The sequence below is a fragment of the Dryobates pubescens genome, chromosome 13 (genome assembly GCF_014839835.1).
Source record: "Dryobates pubescens isolate bDryPub1 chromosome 13, bDryPub1.pri, whole genome shotgun sequence".
NCBI classification, from domain to species: Eukaryota; Metazoa; Chordata; class Aves; order Piciformes; family Picidae; genus Dryobates; species Dryobates pubescens.
Genome location: NC_071624.1, coordinates 30,165,842 through 30,190,012, shown reverse-complemented (window position 1 = coordinate 30,190,012; position 24,171 = coordinate 30,165,842). Strand labels below are relative to the sequence as shown.

The window sequence follows — 24,171 nt, the reverse complement described above, 5'->3', positions numbered from 1 at the left end:
GATTTAAAAAAAACAAAACCCAAAAGAACTGAAAAAAAAAAGAAGAAAGCAGTAAAATGGTGGTGTCATAGATTCATGCGCAAGTGCTCTGGTCGTTTGGAGATCATGGGGAACGCTTGTTTTTTGTATGGCCCAGAGTTTGGTTGCCGGATTGGAAGCGGTGCCGAGGCCTCTCCACAGACTGTCACATCCATTTGTTCTATTCCACTCGTCTCCATTGGATATTCCACAGGTGGCTGAGTGTTTGATGCGCTGGCAGAAGCACCTCTTCCCCAGAACTCCCCAGGGGAAAACTTTACAGGGCTTTAAAACAAGAAATACGAAAAACAGAGATGAAGATAAGACACAGCACCAATGTCTGTCCTTTACTCTGCAGGACACTGAGCTCAAACTCCCTGTTGGGGCAAATTCCTATTGGGAACCTACAGGAAGGCTGCAGAGGGACTTTTCAAACTGTATAGAATAGAATAGAATTAACCAGGTTGGAAAAGCCCTTCAAGATCATCAAGTCCAACCGATCACCCAACACCATCTAATCAACTTAAACCGTGGCAACAAGCGCCCCATCCAGTCTCTTCTTAAACACCTCCAGTGTTAGTGATTCCACTATTTCCCTGGGCAGCACATTCCAATGGCCAATCTCTCTTCCTGTGAAGAATTTCTTCCTAACATCCAGCCTAAGCCTCTAGCAACAGGACAAGGGGAGAATGGTTTGAAGCTGAGGGAGTGTTGGTTTAGACTGGATCTCAGGAAGAAGTTCTTCAGCACAAAGGTGATGGGACTCTGGAACAGGCTGCTCAGGGAGGTTGTGGATGCCTCCTACCTGGGGGTGCTTAAGGCCTTGAGCAACCTGGTCTAGTGGAAGGTGTCCCTGCCCATGGTAGGGGACTTGGAGTGGATGATCTCTGAGGTGCCTTCCAACTTAGGGTCCTCTATATTTCTACTTCTTCCTTCCACTTCAGGAAAGCAAGAAAGTCTAGCTTCTACCCCAGCCTCTTGTGAAGCAAAACTGTCTCATCTGAGCTGCAAGAATGTATTTCTATGTGATTGCAGAAGGAATTTTCTGTACTAACAGGACTCTTCAGTGGCACATAATTACTTAGGATGTTCTGAAACAGCTCTAGAGGGATGGTGCACCACAGTCAGCGGGCTGTGAAAGCTGTACTAGCATTGAACAGCAACCAAATCAGTACTTCCTGTGCTGCCCAACAGCCCAGAGGTGCCTCTAATAATGTGGTTTGTAAAACAGGATCGACGCTGCACTTCCTAATGGCAGTGATGGGCTTACTGAGAAGAAAGGCTGCACTTTGTATTTCTAGTGCAGATCTATTTCAATTACTTCCCCAAAGTGCATTACAAAGAAAGAAGAAAAAAAGGCAGAAAGATACCTGACTGGTGTCCTAGGGCTACCGATGAATCTGCGAGGTGATCGAATTTTTGGTTCAAAAGAAAATTTCTCTTTTACGCTTTCAAGTACAGATGGAGCCACATATGTAAAACCCTGCAAAAGAGGAACAAAGATTCACAGTTACCATCACTTGGGCATGAGATATTAAAGGAAAATTATAAAGAGGAGAGTAAATGTAGGCTTTTAGTCACTGTGAAGACTTTAGTCACTGTAAAGAGATTTCTGCTCACACCCTGAAGCAAGCAGCAGGACTTCTGGGGAGTTTCTGCACACCCCAGATGCTTCTACTTGCATCACCCCCAGGCATGCTCAGTGTAATTGGTTCTGATCCCTGGAAGGGCCACTGGTCTTGCTGCATGACTGTGAAAGCAATCACATGTCCTGGCTTCACACTGCAGCTATGAATTAGAATGCTGACATTTCAGAAAGCAAGCAATGTTTGTGGGCTGGTTTATCTATATAAAAGAAATGGTCAGCAATAATCAAAACAAGAATTTTCAAAGCCCTTGAACATTTCAAACCTGCTGCATTATGTGTGTTTAAAAAGACAACACTTTGCTTCAAGTATCAGATTCAATAGAATTAATTTGCCTGCAATGCCCTGCTGTTTCAAACAACACAGCAGGGTGGTGAGACACTGGAAAAGGTTGCCTAGGGAAGCTGTGGATGTGCCCTCCCCAGAGGTGGTCCAGGCCAGGTTAGATGGGACCTTGAGCAACCCGGTCTAGTGGAAGGTGTCCCTACCCATGGCATGGGGCTTGGAACTGGATGATCTTCAAGGTCCCTCCCAAGCCAAACCATTCTCTCATCCTATGAGCACACCTCTCCACAATCATCACTACATGCTTGTCCTTGGCTCACTCACCAGAAAGACCTGGTTGGCACTTTCACTGAGAGTAGAGTCATCTGGGCTATCAACAGGTGTCTGACGTGTAAACTTTGAATCAAACTGGCTCACATCCTCTTCAGATTGCTTTGCAAAAACAAAATGATTAAGGGTTTATATTACAGATATCAACCAAATGGCTTAGCGGTGATCAGTGCAGCCTCTGGGTGGAGTTCATTCCATAGGTTTTTGGCAGAGCTCTGCTGTAGTAAAACCCTGGAGTGGTGTCGGAATCCTGTCGCTGCCAGTGGGAGGTCACTATGGGCACTGACACTGAGAAATAAAGGCAAGGGGGAGGGGCAAAAATTATGGATCAAAAAGGAACACAAATTAAAAAGATGCCTTTAAAAAAGAACAAAAAAAAGAAAACCTCAAATTACAAACTAAAGCTTTTAGAAATACAATGCCAGTTTCTTGTAAGTTTAGCCCTTGTCACAACCAGTACAAAACAGTTGCAACTGTTAAGTTTTTGGAAGCCTCTCCAGGTAATTTCATCCTATCTTTGCAAAAAGGAGCTATGAAGACTATTGTTTAATTCAGTCAAGGAAGAACAGACAGAATTCCACGATCCCTTCTCTCATTCCCAAGTGTAACTGAAGAGGCAATATGGATTGATTAGTGCAGGCCTTTGTGCAGCCATGGAAGCACATTTTCAAAACCCATTTGGTTTGTACAATAACTGCCATAAAATTTGCTTGTGAGAGAAAACCCCAAAACTATGTTCAGATAATGAACTCAGGAATGGCAGCTTTGTGTCATCATGAATTTTGTTCAAGACAGTGAGGGGTGAAAAAAAAAAAAGGCCTTGAATCCCCAGGCTGTAGTATGCTCAACATGATGCCCAAGTCAGTTTAAAGTGAGATCTTTAGTAGCCAGGAGCTATCAGGGTGGCAATTTCCATTGTTTTGTAGCTAACTGCATCCGGGGCGGGGGGAAAGGACAGGCACCCCACGCCATCAAAATCTAAAACAGGATAATAGAGGCATATTCATCACATCACTGCTTTGAGGTAAACTTTAATTACTGCTTGTAATGCACAAGCAGCATTGTAAATATTAATAAGCAAACACACAAAATGCGTCATTAGGTGACTTCAGTTACTTTTGCTTAGCAACAATTTATCATCTTGGTTTCACCTAAGTACTGACTTACTGTAGAATGTTTAGAAGCAGAAGTCTGTTTAACCTACAGATTAGGAGCAGGAGGAATTAAAACTGAAGCAGAACCTTCTTCCTCCAGGCTGAAGAGGACAGATTAGCTCTTAGCTGAATTTTGCCACCTTCTCACGTGAGAACCCAAGATCTTGTTCCAGTGACAGATGAGTACTATGACCACAGATCAGTAAGACACAACAGCATATTCATGACAGCCAGCATTTCTTAGTAGGGGTGGGGATTTAAAAAGGCTTTTAACATTGAGACACCACCAGTTCTCAGGAAGAAAATAAATCAGAATGGCTGCATCTGGTAGATCAGGTGGTAGATTTGCCACCTTAATCTGACAAGAGTGAATCTGAGAACCAGTAACCTAAGTGGATGAATGTAAAGGAAGTACTTCAACAAGTGGCACTTCAGTCTGTAAGAGTGAAAGTTTCTTTAGATTCCATGTTAAGACCTTTCTGAAAGCCACACAAGGAGTATCTCACAGCACTCTGAGTACATACCAATAAGGGTTTAAAAGGAGGTTCCACCTTTCGTGCCAACAGCTCATCCCAGTTAATGTGTCTGAAGAACGGGTGAGCCTACAAGAGCGATCAACAGCAGAGAGTCATAAATCCACCTTGTGGGTATCAATCACAGAAATCCAGGAATGAAGCATGCTCTTTTCAGACCCCCTCTGTGGTGTGTCTTTCCAAAAATCACCTAATGGGTCCAGTGCAACATATTCTGCAGCACTACATCAGAGTATAGCCGGGAGAAGTGAAAATTGATACCAAACCTCCCAGACAGACAATACTATGTTCCTGTCGTGTTGTCCTTGAAGGTATTAGAAAAAGCCACTTTACATGCAAAACACCTCTACATTTTTCAGCTTTACAAGTTAGATATCTAAAAACTGTTGCCAAAACACTGTATTAATGGCAAATTATCAGAACTGTGAAATAAAGAGGACTCTCTAGTGCATTGGTATTAATCTTACCATAAAAATAAGTCAAGCTGGAAGCAACAAGAACTAAGCCTCTGCCTTAGCTTTTAACCCCACAACCCTAAATGCAAATCAAACCCACCTTTCCCTTCAAATTGCTGCACTGAGGGCAAGGGCTGGCAGGTTTTTGGTCAGACTGCTAGAGTATCAATCATTCTTGTATGGCTGAACTGTAACAATTGACTTTATGCAACTAGTAGAAAAGATCTACTGGAAGGCAGAGCTAAGGAGAGAAGTTATTTTCTGAATCTCAAATTCTGAAACGGGTCAACAGCCGCTTCTGTTAAGCTTTAAAGCAGTCACATTTTGATCAGCTGTCACATGTGGCTGACTTTTTGCTCTTTACACTTTAAGACAGACATAATCTCCTTCCCTGATGTGCCCTGAAAGCTGTTTTATTTTCAGTGTGGTTAATTTAAGGATTCTTGTGTGAAGCAACAGTTACCTGAACTTCTCCAGCATCTCCAGGACCAGCTCCTAGACGTGAGGCAGCATTTCTTTTTAGCAGCTGAAGGAGACAAAAAAAGACACATCCAAGAAGGGAAAATTAGTTATGGCTCTATGACTAGACTAGTTCTAGCGAATCATTGTTGGAATGAACACAGAACAAGCAGAAATCCTGCACTGATCAGAAAACCAAACAACTGCATTTTCAAGAAAACCACTTTCTGTGCCACACAAAACCAGTGAGGACTTGCAAGTAGCAAAAGCAGCATGGACTGCATAGTTGTATCATTACATTTTCTACAGACACATTCAGTACTGACATTCATTGAAATTCTACCTTTTTAAGCAGATCTCTGGCTTCTTGTGTGAGGTAGGGAGGCAAGTTGAGTTTACACTTGAGAATCTTGTCAATTGTTTTCTTTCTGTTCTCCCCAGTGAAAGGAGGCTAGAAAGCACCATTGTAATGGGAGGAAAAAATAGGACTTGTTCAGGTCTCTTATTTGCATACACAGAACTCACTTCAGTACTTTATAAAGCAGATAAAATTACTGCTAATGGGACTGCCAAAGAACTGATTGGCCCATGACTGCATTCAGTCTAGCTGTAGTTGTGGTTTAGTTGTATCTCTTACTTGCAGCATACAAAGGTGCAGGTGTTTACGCATGCATCTGAATCAGAACAGAGGCAACTAGAAAGCTAGGAAGAGAAATACATGCAATTATAACTGTGCACCTACTGCTCCAGTCAGCATGTCATACATTAATGCCCCCAAACTCCACCAGTCCACAGCACGATTATGCCCACTCCTCATCAAGATTTCAGGGGCCCTAAAGTGGGGGGAAAAAAAAAAAAGGAAAAACAATTGGAACTATGAATGTGTTTTAAACAAGCTCAAGACTAATTCTGACTACCAGTTTTCAAACCAAACCAATATTCATATTTATCAGTACTTCTGTAAGTGACTGAACACATGAACCATCAGTTCACAAAAAAGGCAAAACTTAGCCATTACCCCCAGAGTAGTATTTTATTTCATCATGCAGCTCACATGTATTCAATTGTTCCACAGAACGTGTGTGTGACTGTTCCATCGTGAATAGATTCTTTACATAATCCAAAGTCAGTCAATTTTACATGACCTGAAATTAAAGATATACAATTTCAGACTTGCCAGAATTCTGGTACTTAAGTAACATGAAAACAAACCAAAACCAAACCAAACCCAGACAATTAACATGGATGTGGAGTAACTCTCAACTACTTCCATCTATCTTCAATGCTCTGACAAAGCAATAGAGCTATAAACCTGAATGAGAGAAACACTCTAACAGGTAAAACCTCTGCATAAGAGCTACCACTTAGTGGAGAGAAACAAGATAAACTACCAAAACTTATTCACATATTGACAAATTACTTAAAGACTGCAGAGCATCATTCAGGCAAGCAGGCTATTGAATTTTACTGCTTGCTTCAAAGTTCAAAGAGCAGCCTTCAAGGATTGTAAAGTCCCCTGAATAATTCAGTACAAAGACTCAGACAAAGTAAATAATTTGTTGAAGATAAGATGAAAATAAGGGATGGTACAGACTGCCAGACTAATCAGTGTCATACACCCATACAGTATGCACTAGCAGTGCATTCAGCAGCTGCTGCTACTGTCAGGTGAAGTGCCAACAGCTAGATAAATCATTTCAGCTACAGATGATTTGGCGTCCTGCCTAAATTGCCTTTCCTAACGTCATCCCCATTACTGAAATGTCACTGATGCTACACAGAAGAGACAGATCTTTGTGTACTTTACAGTGACCCAGTAAAAAGAAAGATTTCAGAGCTGCAGAAATACCAAGTCAAACATTCAAAAAAATGCCTGTTTCTGTACTCATGGAACCTGGAGCTTGCTGTGCCCTCTTATAGCCACAGAAACGGTGTTTAAGGGCAAGCAATTAGCTTTGGCAATTCTTTAGTTACATCAGGGAGTGATAACAAACATGCCATTGTTCTAAGGAAATTCATGTGAGGGTGAAGTGTTGTGACCTTTGCAGGATTGTTTTCAAACGACTGGCAACATAACTGTTACTGTATTTCTACCTTGATGATTAAGCATGATATTTTCTGGCTTCAGATCACGGTAGATGATTCCTTTTTGATGCAAGTGCCCCAGTGCCATTGAGATTTCTGCCAAGTAAAAGCTGAAAGGGAGCGTATGCCACAAAATTAGACATATTCAATCATGCAAAGCATCTGAAGCACCAAGACTACTGGATACACAGCAACAGTTCCTTGAAAATATCACAAGAAGTGTATGAGAGAATAAATGAGAAACAATGATGCCTTTGAGGTTGGTTTGCCAAAAGGCACAGACTCTGAGATGAACTATAAAGTTACACTGTTAGCATTATAGGTTTACCTGTTCAGTAGCTACCTTACAATGAATATATCTGGAGGAACCTGCATTTACCAGTTAGTGATTAAAATATGCTTCAATCTGCATCACCACATCTAGATGGCAAAGTTGAAGGAAAAAACAGAAGTGAAGCTAAAGAGGTTAACTGTCAGCACCCAGAGTGCTGTTTGGGGAACGGTATTACAGCTCCACAGGTCCATCAAAACTGTTCTGAAGCATTATCAGCATGCACCGTGGGAAGATACAACCATGTTAAGTGTATGAAACTTAATCAGTAAGGGACCATTCCAACTTGTTTATATGTAAAATGTCACCACCCAAAAGGCTTCTTTCCTTTATTCCAGTAACTACCTTTTGATCTAACAATCACACATCTGATTGTTAGAATACAGCCCTTACAGACCTGGAAATTCTGTAACTGGCTGGTAAAACTGTGTGTGGATCAAGTGCGCACAAAAAATACTGCATTTACAGCAAGTCTTTTACGTTCTCTTCTTCAACAACCAAAACACCTCCTTGACCACAACCCCATGGAATGTGGCCTCATTCAGCATCTTCCGTAAGTCTGGAGCTAACAGCAGTACAAACTGTAAGTGCAGAACACATACCTCTTCCCAAACCCCAGTTAACTGCTCTTTTCACTGGACTATGAAATGAATGAGTAGTTATAAATAGCTTTTTCAAGTCAGAGTGTACAGTTTAAGCACTTGAAAAGGAAACACACCCAAACTATTAATTTACCAAAATAGATTCACTTACCAAGCTGTGTCTTCCATAAATATCCCTTCTCTCTCTAACTGCATAAATAGTTCTCCTCCTGTCATGAGATTATACTCTATTAGTCAGTCAAAAGTCTATTTTCTAGAAGAACTATAAGCAACAGGTATTCTCTCCTGCTCTGCAAAAAGCAGTTTGACAAAAAACAACTAAGACTTTACTATTCTGTTACTCTCAGAATTCTAACAACCTAAAGAAAAAACAAAAGTAATCAAAAGAGCACACTGGGAAAAAAAAACCAGACATTTCTGTTCCTGTTTTCTCTATTGTTATAGCTTCAGCTAACTGCCTCTCATCTGTGTCTGCTTCCCTATCTGTGAAATAGAAATAACACTTTCCTGTTTCACAAAGAACCTGCAAGGACTAAAACCTCAGGTATTCTGTGTACTTGCATAGGATCCAAGTGTAACATACAGGAATCACAATCCTGATGGAAGAAAAGGTATTAAAACCCTTCCTCACCTGTACTGTTACGAAAAAATAACTATTTTATGTTTCATTCATCTTTATGGTATTTCAGTTAGAAGGTTTATTTATTTTATTCTATGCATTGTTAATACTTGGTTTCCATTTTCTAGCACCATGCCAATAGTTAGTTTTGTAAGTAAAAAAATCCAAATTCTTATTGCATGAAATACAAAGAAGAGAGTAACAGAATTCCATATACTGACCACTGAGATACTCAAGGATGAGGTAGAGTTTTCCACCAGTCTGAAAGGCATAAATTAAGTCTACAATGAAGGGATGTTTCACTTCCTCCAGTATATTCCGCTCTGCTTTTGTGTGAGCTGTATCCTTGGCGTTCCTTACAATCATTGCCTACAAAAAGCAGATATGTGAGCACAAACAACATGCTGAACAAGGCAGACTTTTATATTTAGTTCAATTTTGAGTTCTCTAAATCACTACATCTGAGTCAGCAACACAGTAAATAAAATTTCACCACAACAGGCAACGTGAGAGGTTCCTAGAAGAAGCATAAATAATAGATTTACACAATAATAAAGGTTGTAAGGGACCACCTGACCTATTTCAAGCAGCTGCTGAGAACGACACAAAACACTTTAATTCCAAACCCAGCAGTATCTGGATAACAACTATATATATGGCAAAGTTTATTTTTAGGTGTAAAAGCTAGCTGGAGGAGGAGATTTCTTTAGCTTCAGATAGCAGTGAAATGTGCACATCCAGGTTACCTTTTTAAGGACTTTCATGGCAAATATTTTCCCGGTGTTTGCTCCAGTTACTTTTCGTACTTGAAACACCTATACAAGACCAATACAAAAGCAATCACATTAAAACCACATTAACCATCACAAGCTGAGTTAAAAAACAAAGTTCTGTGAAAGACAGATGAGATCACTACACACTGCAAGGCTGCCTGAAGCAGCACGGGTGAGTTTCTGAACTCCACCTGGTGTCCCCATCATAAAGGCACAGAGCTGTTGGAGCAAGTCCAGAAGAGGGCCACAAGGGCTGGAACAACTCTGCTGTGAGGATAGGCTGAGGGAGCTGGGCTTGCTCAGACTGGAGAAGACTCTGGGGGGACTTCAGAGCTGCCTTGCAATACCTGAAGGGATCCCACAGGGAGGCTGCAGAGGAACTTTTCAGAAGGGACATGGGGGAATGGTTTGAAGCTGAGGGAGAGTATACCTCCTCCCCGGGGGTGTTCAAGGCCAGATTGGATAAGGCCTTGAGCAGTCAAGTGTAGCTGAGACGCATCCCTGCCCGTGGCAGGGAGGCTGTGAGTAGATGATCTCTAAGGTCCCTTCTAAGCCATTCTATGAACCAGAACCAGTCTGGGACACTTTCTACTGCCACCAGCTGGCAAGGCTCTGCCAGTGACCTCACTCTCAGGACACCAACCTTGGCAGCAGCCCTGAGGTTACCTCCTGGTAGAATTAACTTTCCAGAAAACAGGATGGGAAGATTAGACCTTGCCAAAGGCAGAGAGCAAGCACTTTAACCACTTTCAGCACACTGGATTTATTTACCTCTGCAGAGAGGAGCTCCTTACCTTGCCATAGCCACCTTTGCCAAGTACGCGCAGTAACTCAAAGCACTCTGGGCGGATCTTTTCTGGACCTCTGTTTACACTAGTCTCTGAAATCTCAAATTTTTCACAATGTTCCATGCCACTGGATAAAACCAAAACAAGAATATAAGACTAGCTGATACTCAAAGTATGATCAAATGAAAAGTAAGCAAGCAAAGTACTGTCTGAAAAGCATGCAGCATTATCTGACCTAACCGAGTAACTGCTCTCGACATCTGCAGAATTCTCACCATCAGGAATTTTATTTAGGTGTGTGCAAAGCAGTGAGCTGCAACTTGCACAGAAAAAATCACCTGCAAATTTGGGGGACTGACAGATTCCTGTATTCTAATACATAATAAATCTCAGAACTACATTTAAAAGACCAAAAGCTCCAGCTGATTTAGATATGCCTACAAGACTTCAAATAAAGGCAAGGTTATAAGGTATGTTAAAGTTTTGGATCACGTTCAGCAGCCCCAGCAGCCATGGTTAAGGGCTTCTATAACACAAATATCTTGCAGGTAAAGCTTAACAAAAGAAGAGTCTCACAATTCTGAACATGCCACAAAAGCCTGAACTATGATTTAATGATGCTGTTAAATTATGCTCCAGTTCTGCAAATGACTAACAGATTGATCCTGCAGCTGAACTGTTGTAACTATCACTGCTTTCTTCTCACAACATGGTAGGCTGAAACAATCTGGCAATCTATAAAGGAAGTAATGCTAAAGGTAGCTGCCTCCTGAAGCTGTACCCAGAACTCCTGACTCTTCATCTGCTTCAGGCTGCTGTGAACATCTGCAACTGGAGCCCTGATAAAGTGAACAAAACCATGCTCTGCAGACAGTGTACTAGATTCTTATTGCAAAGGGTAGATACCTCTTCTTATTCAAGAGGTAGGCTAGGGGAAACAAGGATTAGAAGACAAACAGCAAGTTTTGCCAGAATGGTTTTTTTTACTATTATTATTTTATTCAAGATACAATTCACAAATTTCAATGAGGAGAAATGGTGAAACATCTAGAAACAACTCAAAACCGGCCAAGAGTTACAAGCATTACTATTTAACTTCACAAAATCTGAAGTCACATGTGACTGGCATGAATGATACAGAACATTTTCTAGCAGCAACTTACAGGTCATATTGGCCAACTCCTCCATGGTCCATGCTCTCACTTAATTGACCCTGGGGATGGGAGGAGTAGAAGGAAAATCAATTATGACAAAAAATAGAGTTAAAAATAAACCTACTGATGTGTTTTACAACTACTTAAATAAGAAGAATTCTATCTAGATTTATATTATTAAACACATCTTTAGCTCAGGAATAGCTAAGCTATAATAGCTTTAGCTCAGGAATAAAAAAATTATCAGCAGAAGATAAGAATTCTACACAATTCTGTGCAAGCTCTGCAATACTCTATGATTCTATGATACTTCCACATATCTCAAACAGTGACACAAGGAACCTCTGTTTTACCTGGCTGCACTGTTACTCAATTGCTTGAATATTAGAGGCAACAATTTTGCACACTTAGGTGAATGAGAGACATGTTAAGGTACTGCATTTTCCTTTACAGCTGCCTTCATGTCCACAGCTTACAATCCTATTACAGCACTGTGCAGATTAGAACAACAGTAAAGATGATGGGAACAGATGAACTGGGATTCATACACACTAAAAACAGCCTACTGAGATGTTATTATTCTGTATTGGTAATAACCAAATCCCAACAGTAATGGAAGAATTAAGCATTAGTCTAATGATAAATACCTTTCCTGACTAATAAGCATTCATGCCAATATTACTCAATTAATACAAAATTAATGCATGCTAATATTACTCAAAGTTCAAGCACTTAAACATCAGAATTAGCTGCCATTTAAAGACTGAAACTCAAATTTGAAGAAATGTTTTCTTCAAAGAATTTGCAGCCTGATCCCTTATGCCATATAATCCTGCCCTGTTAACTGTGGCTCTGCAAGGCAAAAGAAGTGCAAACCAAGCAGACAGCTAGAACAAATGCAAACAGATTTTCACGGGCATGCTCCTAAGGAGCTTTAGACCACACCTTAACATTTTGATTTTGAAAAATATGTACATAAAATAACAATTGCAAGAGAGCGAGAAAGAGCCTGGAACCCACAGGCTCATAGGCTGAGTGATGTGTGAAATTCAGAGAACCAGAAGGAAAAGAAAACATGGAGATCTGCAAAAAAGCAGAAAGAGCCAAGGAGTGTATTTTATAATATTTTGCAAGTGAAAAAACTAAACAGAGAAACCCAGAAACTTTCAGTGGCTTCCCAACTAATTTAAACATTGAAGTTTACAGAGGCTGGTTTATTTTGGTGAGTGACCTAGCGGAGAATTTAACTCCTGGTTCCACCTACTAGCACCACAAGCTATTAGGGAGTCCAAAAGTTCAAGTTTGTTTCCAGGTCAGAGAGCTGCTAGCTAGCCCATGTCCTCTTGATAACATTTAATAGAAAAATCCAGCTTATTGACAACTCTTTCACAATCAAACCCACCAAAGTTGCCCTTGACCCTACCCTTAGATGCCAACAAACGAATTCAAAAAATTTCCACAGACAGAGAACAAACACCCATCACGTTCCCAGAACAACTTCTCAAGTTACCCAATGGTTCTGGCACAATTTACATGTGCTTCTCTTGCCCCTGTGAACTATGCCTTTCATTCTCAGTATTAACATGAACAAAGCTCACTTTAGATACCCTACTCTGCTATTCTCGGTATCCCCTCTCATTTCAGCGGTGTCCTGGCTGGAAGGCTAACAGTCCTTCAGTCTGTACATATTGATGTAGTGGGAGGTGTCCCTGCCCATGGCAGGGGGGTTGGAACATAGAATACATAGAATAAACCAGGTTGGAAGAGACCTTCAAGATCATCACGTCCAACCCATCAACCAATCCAACACCACCCAAACAACTAACCCACGGCACCAAGCACCCCATCAAGTCTCCTCCTGAAAACCTCCAGTGATGGCGACTCCATCACCTCCCCAGGCAGCCCATTCCAATGTGCAATCACTCTTTCTGTATAGAACTTTTTCCTAACATCTAGCCTGAACCTCCCCTGGCGCAGCCTGTGACTGTGTCCTCTTGTTCTGGTACTGGCTGCCTGGGAGAAGAGACCAACATCCGTCTGTCTACAACCTCCCTTCAGGTAGTTGTAGAGAGTAATAAGGTCACCCCTCAGTCTCCTCTTCTCCAGGCTAAACTGGATGATCTTTGAGGTTGTGCCCATCCAAAGCTACAACTGACCTGCTCTTTCTACCACCAGGCTTTCAGCAGGTACCAACAACCAGCACCACAGAGATGAGACAAGATAGTCCAGACTTTACACCTTGCAGGCTTCCAGTTCAATGACCCCAACTGCTCTGCCTGCGATGTCTCTCTGATCCTTGCAAGACAAGCACACCACCCACAGAGATAACCGTCAGTGAAACATTTTTCCTCTTACACATTATTCCTGAGGCTTCCCCTTCTTTCCTGCTCTTATATTCCCCACATTGCAGTTCTGTTTTAATTTCAAGTCCACTCTCCCTTTGTCTGCCAAAGCTCATCTGAAAACCAAATCAGGTTGCCAGCGTGCATTCATGTCCACAGTTGTGAATGAACAATTTATAGCAATTTTTTGGAGTCCACAATAACTTAACAACTGAATTATTGCAACTTGAAAGACAACAAGCTCAGATTTCTTGCCACCCCCTTTAGACTAACCTGTTCCTGGCAACACTCACAGAGTGATGCAAGGGACATTTTTTTAAGCCGAGTACTTTACTGATTATTGAGGTGACAGTGCTTTTCCCTGCAGGTTGGGAAGCAATCAAGCCTTCAGCTGTCAAACAATGTCTCTACAGTCTATATGTAGGGTGAGTATTCCAACTGAAAGAGTATCCAGTTATCCCAGAGACTCCAAGAATGTTATTAGTATTTAAATAGCAGAAAATAAAGGCAGTGGCTGTTGAAGCGACTGCAGATGTTAATGTCCCAAAGCAACAAGAAATCTCCTCCAAAGCTTTAACGAAATCTATATGAACACTAAAAAAACCACCCTACAGATTAACAAGGCAAACCGCTTAGGAAAGCATGAAATGGGGAGATGCCGCTGATCCATACAGCCCTTTAGGGCAGTATTTTAAAGCACTGCTTTTAGTTTTGGCGCTAGAGCAGCAACTTTATACAGTTCCAGAAAGAATAGCATTTCACAGCATTTCTGCACTGACGTTAAAGCATGTGACAAGGAAGAAAGGAAAAAAGGGAAGGGAAAAAAAAAGAAAACAAAAAAGAAAAATAGAAAAACAACCCCAGTGCCGCGGCACTCGTACTAGGAAATCCAACACAAACTTCCAAGGGGAAAGGCTCCCGCGAGTTTGGCGCAGGGCCGGCGGCCCCGGCCGGGGAAGCCCTGCCAGCTGAGCCGCCAGCCAGCTGCCTAAACCCTGCTCCTAGCTACGGGCGCGACGCCGCTTCCTTCGCTGGGATGGAACTTCCCCGGCCGCCTCCGGGGCGCTGCGAAGCCGGGCCGGGCGCGGAGCCCGCAGCCGCCGCAGCGCTGCCTCCCCACCGGCGCAGCTGCCGGGGCAGAGCGGGCGGCTCCCGGCGGGCAGGGCGCGGCCGCAGCCGCCTCACCTGCGCGGGCCAGGGTGGCGGCCACCGCCGCGCTACACCTCGCGTCGCCCAGCTCCGGCTCCCGCCCTACCGCCGCCACAACTGCGGCGCGGCCCCTGCCCGCCTCCACGGCGTCCCCACCATGCCGCCCGCCGGCGGGATTCCCCTCGGAGCGGGCCCGCGGGCCACCAACCGCTCCCTCCCCTCAGGCCTGCCGCTGGCGCCGCTCCCCGCAGCGGCCTCCCGCTCCCTCCCCGCGCTGAGCCGGCTCGGGCTTCTCCCTCCTCTTACCCCCTCCTCCAGCTCCTCGTCCGAACCCGCATCCTCAGGCTGGTCCAGGTCGATGTCGAACACGCCCGCCATGGCGCGGGTGTGAGCCGCGGCGCCGCCGCCCCTTCCTGGCTGTGCTGGGAGCACGGGGCCTGGGCCGCCTCATGGGCCCGCACCCCCCAACTCCGCCACGGACGCCATCACCGGCTGCCCGGCCTCAGCGCGCCTGCGCCCCCGCCCCGACTCCGGGCGCCGCGCAGGCGCTCAACCCCTTCCGGCATTGGCCGGGGTCTCACGGAGCAAGCGCGGCGAGAGCCCCGCTGAGCGAACGGGCGTGGGGCAGGGAGCGGGCATGTGCACTGCGAGCCCGTCCGCCTTATTCCTGGCAGCGAGCATGAGCAGACAGAGCAGTGAAGCCGCTCGAGAGGTGCTTGCGTACAGCCCTTCATGAAGTCCAGAGGCTCGGCCCTCGTACCCGGCCTGCCCGGAGTCCCCTCTGAGCAGGCGCGAAGCGCGTTGTTCGAAGGCGCGACTCGGTCCGCAGCGGCAGGGAAGGGGCGCGCGGAGCCGGGTGGTTGCTCAGCTCTGTCCGTGCCCGAGCGCCTCAGAGAGGGGTGTCGAGGTCAGGTCTGAGGAGGGGACCGGCGTCTAGCACTACCCTGGCAGGCACAGGCACCTCCAGAGGGCGGCTGGGCCGGGGGGGAGGCCCGGGAGGGAGCGGGCTGGCCAGCAGAAAAGTGCTGGAAGGGGACGAGGTGGCTGAGCAACGTGAGGGCCGGGGGGCGGGAAGCACCGGGAACATGGCCCCTGAGGACTGTCAGCCGCCGGTAAGGACCTGTGGGCACGGCGGAGGCCGAGTGGGTGTCCCCATGCAGGCGGGTGGCAGCAGCTCCAGAGAGGAAGGTGCAGGACAGGAGCCTTTTCTGAAAGTCACTTCTGTATTTATTTTCTGCCGTGAGGGGTAGGTCAGTGTTGCAGTAACGCACAGGCTGGCCTTAGGCTGTGAGGTGGAGCCTGCCAGCAGTGCAGAAATCGAGCACAGGAAGCAGCTCTTTAGCGTGAGGGTGGTGAGGCACTGGAACAGGTTGCCTAGAGAAGCTGTGGACGCTTCATCCCTGGAAGTGTTTAAGACCAGGCTGGATGAGGCTTTGAGCAACCTGGTCCAGTGGAAGGTGTCCCTGCCCATGGCAGGGAAGTTGGAACTTAATGATCTTTAAGGTCCCTTCCAATTCAAGCCATTCCGTGATATAATCAGAATTTGGCACACACCTGCTTGCAAAAAGCAGCAGGATCAAGTAGCAGGCACTGGTGGCTATCCAGAGAATGCTTTTACAGAAGTGCTGCAGCACAGATAGGATGATAATGAAAAACAGCAGCCAGAATAATGAACTGAGAATAATGAACTTGTTTCTGTGATTCTGTGAAAGGAAAATAAAAAAAGTGAGAAATCAGAGCTACTGCAAAACGCTCAGAGGGGAAATAAAATGTCAAAACATACCAGTACTGAATGAAAAACATTGCTGCCTGTGGTAGAAGCAAGGGGAATACTCTAGGGAATCCTTTTGTCACCTCAGTGGATTTTGGCATCAGGCCCATGGCAGCACAGGACAAAATCAGCTACATTTTTAAACAGCCTTCACATTTCTAAAGGCAGATGGTAGTTTCTTATTATGCATTTACATCCTAATCCTATATCTTGGAGTTAGAATTACTTGTCTCAATCCTGCCTTACTAAGCAAAAGCGAGAAAACAAAGACTTGGGTTGTTTTGTGGTAGATTTCAGCTCTCTCCAGATACCTAGCAACAGTAAACAGATTGATTTCCTGTAAACTGCCATCTGCAATCTGACATTCAGGAGAATGCTGACAGTCTGCTTTTGCCCAGAAGCAACCAGTGGTTGTAGTTTAACCTTTTCCTTCTTGCCAGTGGTGCTCAAAAAATTGCAAAACCTGATCAGAAGTCTACTTGTCACATTTTCCCCCAGTAACTTTCCCACAGTTACTAAAGGCATACTTTTTTTTTTCCTTCCTTTTTTTTAGGCTCAAAGTAAATAAAAATGTCAATAGTCACAGTCCAGCTTGGTCAGTGTGGTAATCAAATCGGCCATGAGGTGTTCAGTGCTGTCTGCAGTGATGTTCATGGCACACATGGGTTGTGTTCCAAGAAGGAGAATGAATCCTACCACGATGCTTGCAAAGAACGTTTTTTCTGCCAGGAGGAGTCAGAAGGTATAGCATTTACATGTTTGTTTCCCACAGGGGGGGGCTGCTTTCCAGCCTAATACAGCTAAGAAGACTAGAGTAATAAAAGTCCTTTTCCTCCAGTTGAAGAATTGAGATTTACCTCCACGATTGTCACAACTTTCTGCCTTCATGATAAGGCTAACAACCGTGGAAGGAAAACCTATGCAGTAAAGTGACTGCAGAGCAAATCTGCCAGCAACACAGGGGGAAACTCAGCACATGCACAGACATCATCTGCCCCTCCAAGCACCTGCATTTTCTGCTCTAGGTAGATCACACCATGGACTGGGGCCCAGAGTATCTGAACTTAATCTTATCAGACACACTTAAGTGGTTCTTTCCTGAAAGATCTGTGGAACAATAGCTGGTTCTCCAGAAACCCAGGCCATTACCAAGTCCTGCTTTTTGTACCTGCCTGTACTGTCCCATTGAGAGTTCAGCTTATCTGAGTGGGACAAATACTGTCTGGGTGGTGGTGCAACTCTGTCCATCTTATTTTAAAAAGTTCTAATGTTGGCACATTATTCTTCATTTTGTTTTCCCTTCTGCCCAGTACCTGTGGCCCGAGCTGTGCTTGTTGACATGGAACCTAAAGTCATCAGCCAAACCTTATCAGTGGCTGCCAGGTCTAGCTGCTGGAAATATGGTGATCGTTCACACTTCTGTCAGAAGCAAGGATCTGGGAACAACTGGGCAAATGGGTATGAACAAGTGTTTCAAGCTTCATTAAGGGAACTGGGGAGGATAATGAGCTGTGAAAGCTCTTTTAGGAGTGGTACTGTTGTAGCTGGGTGAGGTACAGAGTGCCTGCATCAAAAGAAGTGTGATAAGCACACTTGGAAGTGACTCTCCCTCTCTACTTTGCTCTTGTGAGACCCCACCTGGAGTCCTGCATCCAGTTCTAGTGCCCCCCAACACAAGGGGGACCTGGAAATGTTTGAATGGGTCCACAGGAAGGCCAGGAAGATGATCGGGTGGACTGGAGTACATCTGCTGTGAGGACAGGCTGAGAGGGTTGGGGCTGTTCAGCCTGGAGAAGAGAAGGCTCTGGGAAGACCTTAGAGCAGCCTTCCAGTACCTGAAGGGGGCTACAGGAGAGCTGGGGAGGGACTTTTTACAAAGGCTGGGAGTGACAGGATGAAGAGTAATGGAATGAAGCCGGCAGAGGGGAGATTTAGACTGGAGATCGGGAAGAAATTCTTTACCGCAAGGGTGATGAGGCACTGGAACAGGCTGTCCAGGGAAGTTGTGGATGCCCCCTGCCTGGAAGTGTTCAAGACCAAGTTGGATGAGACCTTGAGCCACCTGGGCTAGTGGAAGGTGTCCCTGCCCATGGCAGGGAGTTTGGAACTAGATGATCTTTAAAGGTCCTTTCCAACCCAAACCATTCTGTGCTATGCTTCTATGTAGCATTAACTTAAAAATAAATTCAAGTTAAAGTAGTAGTTTGTAGCAGTGAAATGGCTAAGCTGCCTTTGCCAAGATGAAAAGGGTCTTTACAGTAAAAAAAAGTAGCATTTTAGAATGGAGTGAGTATACTTGGTTTAAGAATAGGAAACAATAAGAACAGTTTATAAACAGCTGCTATGTAAAGTAAGTCTCACAGCTGAGGATTGTTCACTGCAGAGTGAATAGATGACATAATGTGAGGTTACAGAAATAAGAAAAACGTGCTTTAAGAATAGCTTCACCTTCCTGCTTTTATTCTGCTGTAACCTGCTGTGCCTCCACGTTTTGTCTGTTGTTCAACAGTTACTCTGTGCATGGGCCCAGACACAAAGAAGCAATCATGAATCTGGTGCAAAAAGAAGCAGAGAAGTGCGATCGACTGGGTGGATTCTTCACAATAATGAGCATGGCTGGTGGCACAGGATCTGGCTTGGGAGCATTTGTCACCCAGTGTTTAAGAGATGCTTTTCCAACCTCATTTATACTAAACCATGTTATCTGGCCCTATGGCACTGGTGAGGTGAATGTCACATTTCCCACAGTTACTCTACAAGTTTACCATCGCTGTTTATTTTGAAACATACAATATCTGCAACTGAAATAAATCAGGAGAGAAGCCCATTTTGCTTTTTAGGAGTGCAGGGTGACAGAAGTAAGACAGCTAATGAGTTGTCTAATATTTGTTACATGTCATTTCACCAGGCAAAAGATAATTCTTCATGATCTAACTCCTTAAGTACAATTCAGTTATAGTTAAAAATCTCCTGTTCTGACAATAGCTCAGCACTATTGTCAGTTCCCAGACAGATTTTATTCTAGCATGTTTGTATGAAGTGACCTGAAAGCCAGGATTTTCACAGGCCTTGCTCTCTTTACATGAAAATCTCTGCTAGGTCCTGACCTCATTCTGCACTTTGGCAAAGAAAATCAGTCACTTCCTAAATCATAACTGAGGAAATGACAGTAGCCAGAGGGTTATAAACCAGAAAGATGAAGCTGTTTGACTCTCATTTGAGCGTGCGTTTCTTTGTTTGTTTGTTTCCAGGTCATTGTTCAAAACTACAACTCTGTTTTGACTCTTTCACATCTGTACCAATCATCAGATGCCCTTCTTGTTCATGAAAATGATGTCATCCATAAGATCTGTACTCAGCTGATGAATATTAAACAGATCTCCTTCAGGGATGTGAATCAAGTCATTGCACATCAACTGGGGAGTGTTTTCCAGCCCACTTACACAGCAGAAGGTGGCTCACACTACAGCAGGAACCCCTTAGGTATCTAACTATGATACAGGTGCCTAATGCATTCTCACACATCTTTCTGTCATCATTTCAGATTGTCAATTTAAGTCCTTCAAGTCTCCTTACTCAAGAATGTGGATACATCCCCAGCTTTAATACAAGAAAAGTGAAGCAACATACTAAATTAGAAGTTCAATCCCAATTTTGTAAGAGAGTCAAAAATAGATCCTCCAGCTTCTGGTTTCATTCTCTACCAGAAGAACCCCATTTCTCCTTTTTGAAGTGACTACAGAAACCCTTGTAGCTACTTACATTTCACAGGCAGTTGGTGCAGGACAATCATTTTAGACTGAGTCTTGCATTTCACATTAAATTAGAAGTTTGCATAGACTGAAACAAAAGACCAGTTTTGTGTTTTGCAGAAGACAGGCTTGGTAACAAGAAGCAACAAGTCTGAGACTTGTATCTTTAAGGCATTAGATTAAGTTACTTATGTTGCCAAGATTTTAAACTCATAAAATTAAACTTTCACATCTGTCAACCTTTTTAGCAGTGCACAAGGTCTTTGAAATTTTGAGTCAGGCTATAAAGTGAGACAATTCTAAAGTGTAAAATAAAAGCTGCTATCATGCTTGGCTAGTACTCTATGCAGCTATGTAGAAAGTCTGCATTATACTGTCTGTTGTGTGTCCATATCTGTCACAGTAAAACTTCAAGGCAAGAAACAAAGCACAATATGTAAATAGGTAAATCTTTGTACAAACCCTCCTGTTTTAGCTAGCCTGTGCCACATTTTTGTCTAACATGAGCAGCTGTTAATTTCTCTTTTCAGGTGACCTAATGGAAACATTAGTTCCACATCCTGAATTCAAGATGCTGGGTCTTCGGAACATACCTCAGATGCCTGAGAACTTCCTCGCTTACAGCACGTTCAGTTGGCCTGGACTCATCAAACATTTAAGGCAGATGCTGATTGCTAATGCTAAAATGGAGGAAGGTAAAAAGCATTCACTCATCTTCAATACCCATCACTCTTGAAGCATTTATTTTTACAGATGAAATAACGCTTACTGTTATGTGGAGCTCACTGCCTAGCTTCAGTCACTTCAGAAGGGAGCTGCTGCCCTCTGACAGCAGGAATTTGCCTCCACATTACCAGCTGCTCCTTGAACTATTCACTCAGCTGCCGCTGCGCTCCCAGCTTGCTCCTGGTTTTGCTCCCAGACATCTCATTGAATTATAACTACTGAAAATACACAAAACAAGCCAACAGTTCTTAGCCTTGCACCTAAATGACATGATTCATTTGGAAGGTTCCTTGGACAGTGCTGCTTGGCTTTTTCTTTTTACACCTTCTGGTACCAAAAGTCATGCTTAGCTCTCCCATATCATTTACAGTGTAGCTTCCAGTTATGCAGAGAATGAGCTGACAGGTTGCTAAGTATAGAAACAAGTATCCATTTTCTCTGGTAAGACTGGTGACAACCAGGCAAATGCTGCTGGATTAGCAGTTTTTCCCTGAGAGTTGTGTAATTGCTGCTTAACTAACGTGCAGAAGCTACACCCTTTAGTAGATCTCAGCATGGGGCATGGTGTTAGTTACCAGCTGACTCTTCAGCTAGTCTGAATCCATCTCTCATCAAGCATTCACTTTTCTAATATCTTTTTGCCAAAATCTCCTAGGTATTGACTGGCAAGTACGACCACCACAGCCAGGCTCCTCCAGCCATCCCATGAACAAGCCACTGCATTTCAACACTTCCATTGCCAACCTGGTTATCCTGCGAGGAAAAGATACACACAGTGTAGACTTAGGTAAGAAGGACAGGCAGGCTACCTCAGGCATTCTTCTCTCACATCTGTCTGCTTTGCAACCATACCTGATGAAAATTAAAACCCCCAAGGCCACATATTCAGCTACTAAGGTAAATACTTCCTCTAGAGATATTTTAATGTCCAAGACCATGTTGTCTAATTCCTTGGGGCTATACAACTAAGACTTCTATCTTTCCTGAAGCACCTGAGGGAAGGAGGAAGAGACTGAAATCAGTGTATACAATAGAATATAGTGTCTGAAAATACATTTAGCTAAGGAGTGATGAGCACAGCTTGTAGGTGAAGCACTGATACAAGAGAATGCTTCTAGATAATCTAATTAATCTGTTTCACACCATTACCGTTTCAACAGGCCAGCCACTCTGCAGGTATTTTTCAAGGCCTGAATTGATCTGCCCAGGAATTGATTAGGTCACACAGGACTACTTGAACTCCAGATGTAGAGGTTGCAGCTTTACCTTTTGTCAACAGGGCTGTCTTCTTTCTGCTACAGGAAGCTTCCGAGATCCCTCATTATACACGTCATGGCTAAACCCTCAGGATGCTTTTAATGCATGGAGAACACCAAGAGCATTTAACAAGTATGAAAAATCTGCTGCTTTGGTCAGCAACAGCCAGTTCCTGCTGAAACCTCTTGACAGTGTTGTAGGAAAAGCCTGGAATATGTTTGCTTCCAAGTAAGTGAAATAGTAATGTGGATACTTCCTCAATAGCTGCCATTATCTTGAGGGGTAGCAAAACCATTGTAAATACAGCTCACTCCTTCAGCCAAGCAAAATGATGGTGAGTAAGCAGGAGACTGTGCCCACACTTCAGTGGAAACATTTTAATGCTTGAAACACGATGGCAGGGGGAGGAACACAGGGCAGTGCTTACATTCTGTGGGTAAGTGAGACCACATATCCCAGTGCTGTCAGTTTGACTTGTTTTCCAGTATTGAAACTCCCCAAATTTAGGGCATTCCAGTGTGACCATTCTAAAAATAGCACACAGAAACTCTTTTACTGATTATATAGTTTCTAAATTATGTACAGACGTACTTACAGTCTGGAAAAAAAGTTTCCTGGCTCCGTTCAGAAGCATTTAGGGCACTTGTGTGTTTACCAAGGTTCCCATGCAATTACCTTGATTTTTCATTAGACCCAAGCAACCTAGAAAAGACCTGCCTCTTTACTTTGATCATCACCAAGCCAAGGCTACTGCATGTCACAGCAGATGCCTGCTAAATATCAGCTTCTAGCACAGGGATTCTGCAGTTGAAAGCCAAAAGAAGGAAACTGCCACTAGCTCTGCTCCCAATTTTACCACCCATTACAAAAACACCACTCATGAGAAGCAAGCCATCCTGCACACACAGCTCTAGGCTCTGCAGCTCAAACCTAGAAATTACTTTTCTAATTTAGTAATCACTTCTTCCATTTCCCAGTTAGCCCAGTTTTGTTTCCTGAAGCAATACACAATGTAATAAAGCCTATCAAAACCAAGTCATGACTTATTAATTAATATGAATTACAAAATGAGTTCAAGTAGTAACTACCCAGCACGGTTATTGGGTGGAAACCAATCTTCATTTGAAGTCTTCACAGTAACTCTACAATCTGATTATAGGTGCTAGGTTCTTCACTGATTCCTAACATCTCACCCATTTTCTTGTGACTCCAACACACAGAGCCTATGTTCACCAGTACACTAAATTCGGAATCGAAGAGGAAGATTTCCTGGACAGCTTCACAGCTCTGGAACAAGTCATCTCCAGTTACAGCATCCTTTGATTTTCTTGGAAATGGTCTGAAACAGAAGATTTGCTGAAAGAACCTTGCAGTGGAAAACTTCCATCAGCTTCTTGAGTACATCAGTTACTGAACAGCAGCTATTTTTCAGTCCTGTAAGCACTGTGTGTGTGTGATAGAATAAGAGCTGAATCAAAACTGAATCTATTCCTATGGGCAGATATGATTTATATTTAAAATCCCTAATAAATAGCTATTTTTTTCAATCCATTTGCTATGTTCTGTAGCTAAAATTTTGAACATTATTGTTGGCACTAGGAAATTTTTTCATAGAGCATCTACACAGAAGGGTTTTTCTCTGTGCTGAACTCTAAGCATCTAAATTACCATGAACTGATGTGTGATAAAAATTCAGTGTGTGCTTCACCACAGCAGTAAGACACTCCTGATCCTCCAGTTTCTATTTGCCTTGCTAACACTTTGCCCTAAAAATGCCTCAGTATGGACAAAAAAAGCACAGTAACAGCATGACTGATCCACACCCCAACGCGGTACCAGTCCAGGTATAATGTATTGGGCCACACCTCTTCCTTTAAAGCAAAGTAAGACTTGAAAACCTTAAACCTGATAAAACAGTGGAAGTTTTGAACCATGTTTAAAA

General features: G+C 43.6%; 2 protein-coding genes across 2 annotated transcripts; one reads left to right on the top strand and one right to left on the bottom strand.

Moving 5' to 3' along the window:
• Window positions 1-40: 40 nt before the first annotated feature.
• On the bottom strand, window positions 41-15,219 carry RPS6KB1 (ribosomal protein S6 kinase B1). Its single transcript, XM_054166788.1, has 15 exons — window positions 15,030-15,219; window positions 11,242-11,291; window positions 10,085-10,205; window positions 9,264-9,332; window positions 8,739-8,886; window positions 8,050-8,107; window positions 6,975-7,075; window positions 5,935-6,025; window positions 5,623-5,713; window positions 5,224-5,331; window positions 4,885-4,947; window positions 3,958-4,035; window positions 2,274-2,381; window positions 1,389-1,501; window positions 41-303 (listed from the first exon to the last, which is right to left on the bottom strand). Exons 1-15 carry the CDS (start codon window positions 15,099-15,101, stop codon window positions 66-68), a joined length of 1,509 nt encoding a protein of 502 aa, XP_054022763.1. The 5' UTR covers window positions 15,102-15,219; the 3' UTR covers window positions 41-65.
• A 285-nt stretch (window positions 15,220-15,504) lies between these two features.
• Window positions 15,505-23,722, top strand: TUBD1 (tubulin delta 1). The gene is made up of 9 exons (XM_054166466.1): window positions 15,505-15,630; window positions 17,048-17,236; window positions 17,805-17,952; window positions 19,004-19,220; window positions 19,746-19,977; window positions 20,777-20,941; window positions 21,628-21,759; window positions 22,274-22,457; window positions 23,450-23,722. Exons 2-9 carry the CDS (start codon window positions 17,065-17,067, stop codon window positions 23,550-23,552), a joined length of 1,353 nt encoding a protein of 450 aa, XP_054022441.1. The 5' UTR covers window positions 15,505-15,630; window positions 17,048-17,064; the 3' UTR covers window positions 23,553-23,722.
• Window positions 23,723-24,171: the final 449 nt, after the last annotated feature.